This window comes from Phasianus colchicus, chromosome 1, assembly GCF_987193195.1.
Source record: "Phasianus colchicus chromosome 1, bPhaCol1.hap1.1, whole genome shotgun sequence".
Taxonomy (NCBI): Eukaryota; Metazoa; Chordata; class Aves; order Galliformes; family Phasianidae; genus Phasianus; species Phasianus colchicus.
The window spans coordinates 172,425,462-172,436,251 of NC_143436.1; the positions used below are offsets into that span (position 1 = coordinate 172,425,462).

At 38.9% G+C, this 10,790-nt stretch overlaps 1 protein-coding gene across 2 annotated transcripts; it reads right to left on the reverse strand.

The window, feature by feature from the left end:
- Window positions 1-276: 276 nt before the first annotated feature.
- Window positions 277-10,690, reverse strand: NHLRC3 (NHL repeat containing 3). 2 transcript variants are annotated; one of them, XM_031615885.2, is made up of 7 exons: window positions 10,564-10,690; window positions 9,179-9,337; window positions 7,408-7,555; window positions 6,698-6,898; window positions 5,494-5,585; window positions 3,870-3,982; window positions 277-3,068 (listed from the first exon to the last, which is right to left on the reverse strand). In XM_031615885.2, exons 1-7 carry the CDS (start codon window positions 10,645-10,647, stop codon window positions 2,840-2,842), a joined length of 1,026 nt encoding a protein of 341 aa, XP_031471745.2. In that variant the 5' UTR covers window positions 10,648-10,690; the 3' UTR covers window positions 277-2,839. The 2 variants fall into 2 exon arrangements, with proteins under 2 accessions (XP_031471745.2, XP_089988839.1); XM_090132713.1 differs by lacking the exon at window positions 6,698-6,898.
- Between the last annotated feature and the right edge of the window lie 100 nt (window positions 10,691-10,790).

Sequence of the window (10,790 nt, forward strand, 5' to 3'; positions counted from 1 at the left end):
CCATCCTATTTTGCTAATTACTCAAATGAAAGCATCTGGAAGACACTTGTGTGCTTTTTGTTTTTTTTAAATACAGGAGTTAGAGCATGAAAAAGGTGACCTGCTAAAATAGTAATGTATAAAGACAACATGAAATTTTAGATTCCATTTTAATAAGGCATTTAATTATTTCTGATATCAACATTCAAGTGCTGGGGATTCCATACTTAGTGGAGTTGAGTAATCCACTGCAATGAAATATATTGACATTAGTAAAGAAACAAAAGAGCCAAAATATTTCACAACGGTAAATTCACAATTTATTTCACCAAATTATCCTATTATGAAATTTTTCAGAGATCACTTTTAAGATGATACATAAGAAGACCCTCATAGAATAAGAAAGTGCGTATCATTTTTGTAGTTTGGCCACGGACACAAAAGTGAAAAAGGAGTCTGAGAATCTCATGCTATTTACATCCCTTCTTATCACAGATACCCAATTCCGAAAGGCAAGGCTTATTTTGGCACCATAACCCATCTCAGTAAATTCAGACAAAATGGGATGAATATCCCCCATTTCTAGGTGCTGCAAAAGCCCACATAAAAACATCCACACTGCAAACTGAAATGTGCATAACTAACTTGTTTGTCAGCATCCAGAAGTGCACTCTCCTGCGCAGAACAGAAGAGTGTTCCCAGAAAGCTTAGTTTTGCTTCAGATGGATGCAACAAAGAGAAAATAAATAAAGATGAGATGGGATGAGAAAGAATCAATGTGCTTGGACCCCTTAAAGCATCAAGATATGCTGAAATATAGTTAATTATATTAATTTTTTTTTTTTTTTTAAGATAATTTCACCTTCTGTAGGTGAGAAATAGCTAGATTGCACAAACAGCAGAAATCCCTGAGCTAGTGGTGACCTAGTTAGAAAATCCACACAACACACTTCAAAGCTATGTGGACCTATCTGCTGAGGTCTAGAGGAAGAGCTGCTACCTTTTCAGCTAAGAAACATTGCTTATTAGCTGAAATTCAATACCATGCAAATGATGGATCATATTTGCAGAAGTCCTAGTTCCAGGGCTGGCACGAGTGCAGGCAGGTTAGATCTGCCTTTATTATTGCTGATCCAGCCAGCAGCAAAGCATTTATATCACAGAGCCATAGAATGGCTTGGGTTGGAAGGGACCTTAAAGAGCATCTTGTTCCAAACCCCCTACTGTGGGCAGGGATGCCCATGTAGTGCATTAATCCCAAATAGTGCTGAAATCAAGGAATCAGGTTCACAGCTGTATTGCTTCACAAAGAAAATGTATGAATCTGGCTTTTCTGGTCAATTTCCCCATCTGCTGACCCAGAAATGTTGAGATCTTAGATTGAAACCTGCCAAATTAAGATGCATTTGCTTTAAATGACATTCACTGACATGGATACCTTCAGAATTAATACATTTCCCTTATTCTTTCTCAAGGAAGTAGAAAAAAGAATCGCCTTTATTAGATTAGCATTAAATTAGTTCCACACATTCTACTGTGTGGAAACAGGAGAAATCCTCCCAAATGTTTTGAAAATCTAGTAGGATAAACATGGAATGTGGGACCATGGCTTTAGAGAAGTACTTGGTGACTCAATCTAAGGCTGTGAAAGCCTTTTTGCCAATTCCCTTCTTGTACCCACTTCCCTCTGTGCTGTAAAGTGAACTAGCATAAAATCTCATAGCAATATGTAAAGAAAACAGAACCGCTCTGGACTGGGAATGGAAAGAGCTGTACTATACTGGTGTTCCTATTCAGAAAAATAAGATGATTACATAGTTTTTCTTCAGAACAGTGTTTGCAGACATCTGTTAAGAAGTCCTTCAAAAGGAAGAAAATCTAGACATTAATGGAGTTGTCTCTTTGGGGCAGTGAAAGTCTAAGTGCAGAATATAAAATGGTGAAGATAAATATCCCAAATCAAAACAACTGCTAACTGACTGAGCTTCAGGAACATCAGGTAGGAATCGTGTCTCCAAGGCCCCAGATGCTGTTTAAGAGTTTCCTAGCAAATTCTGATTTCTTTACCATGAGCAACTTAAATGAGTTGAACTCCAGTATGTTCCACTGTGAAATCTCATTGAACAGAAAACTCATCCTGATAATAAATCAAATTAGATTAAGAACAGACATATTAAGAATTAGTATGTGGCTGCCGTGCACATACTTTTAATTTAGTTTGACATGCCTGATGTCATTTTAACTGTAGCCTATTACAGGCTTGACTGCTTCAGCTGAAAGCAAAAACTTTGATTTCACTGCAGATATTATTAGCTACTCAAGGCAGATGCCAGTGTCAGCACTTACACCAGCATCCAGCAGCATCTTATTCAACACCATAATGCATCTTTGTATTCAGAGCTGGGCAGTTTCAGCACGAAGACTAAAAATAAAACAACTGAAGAAATGTTATAATGAGGTGTCTGACTAGCAGAAAATCAATCATTTATATACTTCCCTCTGATCAGTTCTGGCCTTCATTTAACAACATACACACAGGCCAAGTATTTGAGCCCCAGCATGAAGCTCTATACAATGATTAATAAATTTTTCAGTGTTTACAAAATCGCATAAAATAAAGACACTTATCTTCCTCCTTCCAGAAACAAAAGGAAAAGCCATCGTTGCATTATTCAAATGATTAACAGCTCAAGACCAAGTACTTCTCCAGAGCTGCAGCAAGAACAAATTCTTCTCCCTAAAGTTCTGAGCACAATGTTCTGTGCTTGTCTAAGGAAATACAAGCTACAGAAGACTCAAGGAAATGTGATCACAGGTCTTATGTGTCATACAGCTTGTGCCACAGTAGCTGTGGGAACCATCAACTTAAGGGTACAAATTTTTGCACTTGCTGGGCTCCAATTTCTGCAATATAGATTGCTCCACTCTTCATGTCTACATCTACAAGGTGTGGCTTGGTTTCATCTGCCAGTTGGATTGTGCTGACTATAGCACAGTCCCCAATTTCGCCAACTGGTGGTGCTGCCAAGATTGCCAAACGGTTGATATTCAGGTGAGCTACAATCAGGTACTTGTAATTGCCAGTAAATCTGTGAAAGAGAGAAAGATGCACTCTATATGACATTTCACATTAACACAATCATGCACTTTAAAACAAACAAAACCTCCACTTAAATACTGAAGTTTTTGAATTCTACAACAGACCTAATGCAGTAAAAGAATTAATTTGTAAACCTCTCTTTATGTGTTGCTGCTCCCTGAGACAAGTTAAGTTACTACAGAAAATTCATTCAAGACAGTCTTTCGTAGAATGATTCATAGAATCATAGAATAGCCTGGGTAAATAGGACCACAATGATCACCTAGTTCCAACCCCCTGCTATGTGCAGGGTCGCCAACCAGTAGACCAGGCTGCCCAGAGCCACATCCAGCCTGGCCTTGAATGCCTCCAGGGATGGGGCATCCACAACCTCCTTGGGCAACCTGTTCCAGTGTGTCACCACCCTCTGGGTGGAAAACGTCCTCCTAATATCTAACCTAAACCTCCCTGCCTCTGTTTAAAACCATTCCTCATTGTCCCATCACTATCCACCCTTGTAAAGAGTCGTATTTCCTCCTGTAAAAGCTGCAACAGCAAAGAAAATACAAGAATTTCAAAATAAAATTCCAATTTCCACACTTTAATCCACGTGGCCTGTTATAAAACCAGAATTCTGCTATCATATCAGGATACAACTACACACACCTTTGCATGCAATCAGGCACAGCTTCCTATTAGTTAAACTGGTTAACTACTTGTCATCAGGCACTAATCATCAACATTATCATTCACCAGTGTATACCTTTTATTTATGTAATTGCATGGTTCTAGTAGAACTGTTTGACAATACCTGACAGAATAGGGTCCATCTTCTGAAAAGCAGCTGCTCCAAGCCCCCAGCCACTCCCCTGTCACTTTATCAAAAACCTGGATTCTTCTGTTGTCTCTGTCTGCAACCCATACCTATTAGGAAGAAAAATCATGGTTGTTCACAATTAGAACAAATTAAACACATCAGTTTCTTGCATAAGCAAAGTATCCTGGAATAAAAAAAGAAGTACACCTAAGAAGAACATACCTTCACATTCAAAGCTGAATAAGTAGGTGTGACTTCCCAACAAACTCTCCATGTACAGCAATTATTTTTAAAGTACTTTAGCAAAGAACTCAAGGCCCTCTCTTCACTTTTGTGGCTATGACATAGGTATACTCAGTGGTAATATATTCACACCTCCAGTGAAGACATCTGCACACCTATTAAATTCTGGAAGAGCAAGAGACTGCTCTGTCTCTTGCTAAACATTTGTTTTTCAGCAGTAGTATCATGATCCAGACCCATGATGACTGCATCTGTAGACACTACTATGGTTTTAATAGTACTACAAATATTGAGCAACTCCAGTACTATGACATTTTCAGCACATTCTTGCCTCATCAGTTTTGTAGAGCTTATCTCTGTTCACCCTGTGCTAACTGAGTTCACAAACACTGTAAGGTAGCAATACCAATAGCCAGTTCCACTGAAAGCCTCACATTTTCTATTATCATGAACATTTTAGCTGTTGACAACTAGTCTGTCAGATAAGTAAGCTTCATCACTTTTCTGGGACATCACCCAAAAGGAAAGAAAAAACAAGTTTACCTGGGATCCTTCATCACTATTTTTAAATGAAACACTGCTTACAGCATTCTCAGATTTCTTAGGAATTGACAATGGTCTTTAACCTAAGCTGATGACCAACACCACTTTGGCAATATCTCAGGGCATCACAATTGCTGTCTTTGACTGTATATACTCACTGTTCCCCTACAACAGAAAGTTGCTGTATCTTTTCTCTCTCCCATCCCCCCCATTTTTGGCAGATAAGTTAGTTTTATAATCACTTCTTATTCTGGTTCAGACAGCATGTATAGAACTGGCTGAAAACAGTGACAGAAGATGTAGCCAAGTGATCTTATTTTCCCTTAAAAGTATTAACAACAGTGAGGCAAAAACTAGATTATGATTAAGATCAGGAAGAAGTAGAATCTCGAATGCCCTGATGTCCATGTAGAAAAGGACAGATGCTCACAACCTAGCCAGTGTCCTACCATTCTCTTGAGCTTATCTGTAATTTCCAAATATAAAACTGAAGTCCCCTGAAGAAGTTTAAGTACTCGGGCAGTTATCTGTTATAGAACAAAATTCTCCTATGCTCCCACAATGGCAGCCTGTTACAAACTGTATAAGGAACATTGCCAACATCCATGCAACAACAAACAGTAACTGGTCAGGACCCTTGCACCAACCCTGAAGACATCTATCTCAGTAGAACCCTCAGTATAAAACTTTGGCTCATGACTGCTATCACATTGAAAACTGTAAGGCACAGCAGGTCAAGAAAAACAAATACTATTTTTTGCATTGTTCAAATTCATCTGCCATCAGAGTCATTTATACATTAAAAAAAAAAAGTTCTCCTTTTATTCTTTACCCGTCCAAAAGGGTCCACTGTCACACTGTGAGGGATCTTGAACTGGCCAATACCGGTTCCATTTTCTCCACTCAGCCATATCTCTTTATAATCTGAGCAGAAGGCACCACATAAAATAAAATAAATAAATAATAACAATAATTAAAAAAAAAAAAAAAAAAAAAAAAAAAAATAACTTCAGCTTAAAGTCATTCCATTACAAAGTTATTTTTAGTTATTCATAAAAGATGGTATTTCTAAACCCAGAATTCAAAACACAGCACTCCTGATACATAAAACTAAAAATACTGCAACAATGCAGTAACTACTGGATTGTAATTATTGGTTTCAGCATCATGTTACAGACATGCAGCCACTAGGGCACGAGAGCCATAGTCAAGACACTGTTAAGCACTGTATTAAAAATAAAGAAAAATAAAGAAAGAGCTCAATGATGATCATACTTCTTCATTTACTAAATTCATGTTCAGTTTGGCAGTTTTGAGTCTATTCTGAGCTTTAATAATTTATAATTTTGCATGTTAAATGTCACCTGACTGCTTTATGAAGTGGATGGTGCAGTGCAAAGGAGAAACTGTAACACCTCAATCTTTCCCCAGCTGCAGATAGGCACAGGCTTCCGACTCATCACCCTAACCAACACTGATCATCTGCTGGAGAATATGAGTAAGTTAATTAGAATCACAGAATAAAAGCATCTCTAGGCACCATCTGGCTCAACCTGTCTAAAAGTAGAACTGATAGTGATAACAAATCAAAACCTGGAGTTAGATCACGTTGGTGATATCAAATTCTGAGCATCTCCACAGGTTGCAAAGGCTCTCTGGACAAACTACTCACTGACTGATCACCACAATCATGAATCTTTCTCTCCCAAGATCAAACTGGGATTCTCTTCTTCTGCAATTTTTGTTTGTTGCTTCTCATTCTTCACAGAAAGCATCCAAGAAATGTGCAACCCTTTCTCTATACCCTCTCATCAGTACCCTGCAGACAGGGATAGAACCCACCTTAGCCTTTGTCCCTGAAGTCAGAACAAATAAACTCTCTCAGCTTCTTGTCATCAATAATTAGAAGATTAATTTCTACTAAAGCTAATATTAAGCAGCAGCTCAGCCTAAACCCCACTTAATACTATTCTGAAGTTGTTATTTAAAATCCAAGTTTTAATTGCTACCTGCTGCGGAAGATTATTTTTCCATACCTTGGGAAAGTTTGAGCAATCTGTTATTAATTCCTCCATCTCCATCCACAATATACATCTCTCCATTCTCCTCTACAAAGACCTCTGCTGGCTGATCAAATTGTAGGGGATTCAAACTTGAACCAGCGTTACCTGGCGTGCCCAACACCTGCAGAAGTTTACCAGAAGGGCTGTACTGTTTCACAGTGTGCCCATATTTCCCTGAAGATAATAATAATAAAAAAAAAAAGTGCAAAAAATATCTTAACAAACAAAATGAGAAGCATTAAAGCATTACAACTGATTACAAAGATTAAAAAGAAAACCTGATGATTGCAAGTGAGATCAAAACGAGTAAAATTATACAGTGAAAATATGACTATGGGTTAGTGAATCCACAGGCTACAGCAGCACTTTTCCATCATATTAGAGTCACCAATCATAGCTAAAGAGAAGCTTCAAAGGCACAAGGTATTTTTATCCCTGATTCTTCTCCTTTGCCAAAAAGAAAAAGTGCTTGCTAAAGGTAGAAGCTACAAACAGACACACAGCACTACTCATGAACCTTCAGAGTATTTTATGCAGCACCTGAATAGTTTGTTCAAGGCAAGAAAAACATCAATTTGTTTCAGTTATCTGAAAGCTTTATTTAAATAAAAAAGCTGTTTAATTTATACGCAACTTGCATTTTCTTCCCTGCTTAATATTTCCCACATCTTCATAGTGCTTACCTGATCCAACATCTGTGATCCATACTGAACTATCTGTTGCAGTGTTTGATACAAAGATACCATGAGGCATTTCAACTGTATCATTCCAGGAGTAAAGAAAGTAGCCTTCCTCTGAGAATACAAGCACCTTTGGTACATCATCTCCCCTCTGAAAAAGCAACAAAAACCCATTAATAAAACATATTAAGCAAGTAATGATACTTTTGAAAATTCCTCTTTGTTATTTTTTGCAGTCTTTCATGAATCACGAAGGTCACTTGTCTGAGATTTATCACTTTTTCCAGCTAGAAAAGGAAAGAGAGAAGGGTCTAAATTTGGCACGTAAAACGTGACAATCATTCTAGACTTTCAACTTAAGTCACATTGAGATCAATTTTCGGAGCAGCCAAGCACCTGCATTTTGAATTGTGTTTTTAAGTTGTTGATGAAAAATACACAAGTAAAATGCAAGCATAATACAGGCACAAAAAACCTAACCGTACTGGTTAACTGCATGGTACTGAATTACTCACGCTGTGCTCCATAATTAAATCCTTTCAGTTGATCCCAGAGGGACCATCTTAGCCATGAATCTAAAGATTCAAATACATGGCATAGGATAACACACGTAACTGAATTCCAATTATTGTAACCATATGGTTTTGATTTCATGGGACAGAGACTGGAAGGGGACCAGTCATCTACACCAGAACTACATTCTACACTGCAGTTAGAAAAGAAGTTACTGTGACTCAGTTAAGTTAGATCATGTGTTCATACCAGAAAAAAATCATACTTATCTTTTTTAAAAAAGCACAAAAGTATGCTCCCAGAACTGCTTTAAAAATTGATCAATATACTTATATTGTCACTAATTTTAATACAATAATCATTTTAAATACTTTACAGGTTTAGTTATTGTATTAAAATTACTGGAAAGTACATGGGATGCTTCAAAAATAATGCCTCCTGTCTTATTCTGTTGGCCTACAACAGAATCCTGTCAGAAGGCAGACAAGATGTTGGTGGTTATGACAGTGGTTGAACCTTCCCATCCATACTGCGTTACATTTTGTTGCTGTGCACCAGATGGTGGCAGACGGGTGGTCTGACAGAATGGTATCTGACATGGAAGTGCATTTTAAGCAAAGGTGTGGCATTGAATTATTCCATGCAGAAAAAAATGGCACCCAGACATTCATTGATTCTTGCTGAGCATTTATGGAGTCCAAACAGTGGATGTGAACAGTGAGGCAGTGAGTGGTGCATTCCAGCAGTGGAGACGGTGACAGTGATCGCCTGTGCCGTTGCAGATTTTTTCAAGCACAGCATGCAGGCTCTTGTTCATCACTGTTGATGGTGGTGACTGTGTTGAAAAAACAGTGTTCTGTAGCTAAGAATTTGCTCTATCAGATAGTATTATTCTGCCCTTTGTGTCTCGTTCTTTTTACAGAAGTATACAGGAGATATTACTTTTGGAGCAACCTATGTACATGTTTTAGCCTCACATTTATATAAACATATAAAATATTCTATATACAAAATGACATATCCTTTTACACTACCTGCAAATTATACACGCATATTTATATTTACAGGTATATGTAATTATAACTCCTTATATATATGTAAAATAAAAAAATGAAAAGTATATATACAGACATATAAATGGATAACAAAATAATAAAATTATCATACGTGTACAACATAATAATTTTTAATATAAAGCAGAAATTTTGAAGGCAAAAATGCACTAGATTAACACAAATAGAAATCTAGCATTTTCACTCACCTGTCCCACATAGACCAAACCATGAAGAGAATCAACAGCAACACAAAACGTTTGGCCACTGAAATACTCTGGAATTTTAGGCCAGCTTATGTCCAACTTGTACATCTGTTGCTCTCCATCTCCCTTCCAAGAAGAGAAGTAATCAAATGCTTTTAACATCTGAAAATACAAAAATATGTCTCCGTTAACAGATTCCACAACAGTGGGATGTTTGCTTACGTCCAGTTTCAACGAATATATGAAGATCAAAAGAATCAGCAATAGAAAGTAACTTATACTGAAGCACTGTAAGTGGATTTCATTGAATCACAGAACCGTTTAGGTTGGAAAAGCCCTCTACTGGAATAGTCCAGTAAATAGGTAACCCATCTCCACCATGCCCACTGACCACATCCCTCAGCACCACATCCACATGGTTCTTGAACACCTCCAGGGATGGTGACCACCACCTCCCTGGGCAGCCTGCGCCAATGCTCCACTGCTCTTTCTGAGAAGTTTTTCCTAATATCCAATCTGAATTACTCAGGTTAGAAAGGTAAAGAGAAGCTGGTCTGCAGCTATGGCTCTGATGAACTGCAAATGAGGTAACAAAGCCATTTGGGCTGGGGAGCTCTGGAACTGGAAGGTGGAAAAAAAAAAAATGGGGAAAAAGTGCACATGAAAAAGGGAAGCGTCTTAGAAATGAGGAAGCTTAAAACTGTAGGAACAGCAAAGCTCAATGCAACGTACACATTTTGAAACATAACAGAGAAAAGACCGCTGTTTGTAGGTTGCATTTTTGCAGGTGAGGGATGGGAGAAGAGGGTGGGTATGGGACAGAGACCTGCACGTGGACACGGAAGGGTCAGGGCAGAGCCAAGAAGAAGCAAAGTGGCAGTGGCTGGAGCCAACATCTTTCAACTTTGCTGTTAACGCCTTGGCTACAACAGGGGTACCCTGAGCAAACAGGGGTGGAATGTCGTAAAGGAGAGCAGGGAGGAAGCCTGACAGCAAAGAGAACAGGCAGGGTCTGTCACTTCGCAATTGGCAATTACTCTCTTAAAAGCAGCGTTCATTTGAAATTCCTCGACAAAGCATCGCCCGGCTACTCATTTACCTCATAACAGCTGCAAAGTCATGAATACAAACGGCTACCTAACAGCCCTAAAGCGGGAAAGGAGCGAACAGGAGGCGGACAAAGAAGGAAAAGAAAGAAAGAAAGAAAGAAAGAAAAAAAAAAAAAGAAAGAAAAAAAAGAAAAAAAAGAAAAGAAAAAAAGAAAAAAAAAGAAAAAAATCAGAAAAAAAAATCAGAAAAAAGAAATCAGAAAAAAAATAAGAGCTTCCTCCCCACATCTGGCTGAAGAAAGGCAGCCAAACCCCGAGCCCAAAGCCGCCCCTCCCCACCTGAGAGCCCCAGAGGAGGCCGAGCAGCACCAGCAGGGCACCAGCCATCACCAGCCGCGGCCCCGCCGCCTGCTTCCGCCTCATGGCGGCAGGGCGGGTCGCGTTGCCATGGCAGCCACGTGACCGCCCCGCCCAGGCCTGAGGGGCTGAGGGACGGGGGGACACCTCCGCACACTGGGCTGTCCGAAGCAGTGCCTCGCTCCCCGCCAAGCGGCTGTGGGGAGAAG

Excerpts from the sequence above, each read along its gene's own strand:
- NHLRC3 (XM_031615885.2), bottom strand. The coding sequence starts at position 10,647 with ATGAGGCGGAAGCAGGCGGCGGGGCCGCGGCTGGTGATGGCTGGTGCC. Across the intron at positions 9,338-10,563 it reads GCCTCCTCTGGGGCTCTCAG|ATGTTAAAAGCATTTGATTA; the intron begins GTGGGGAGGGGC and ends TTGTATTTTCAG. Across the intron at positions 3,983-5,493 it reads CAGTGGACCCTTTTGGACGG|GTATGGGTTGCAGACAGAGA; the intron begins GTAAAGAATAAA and ends TCTTCCTAATAG.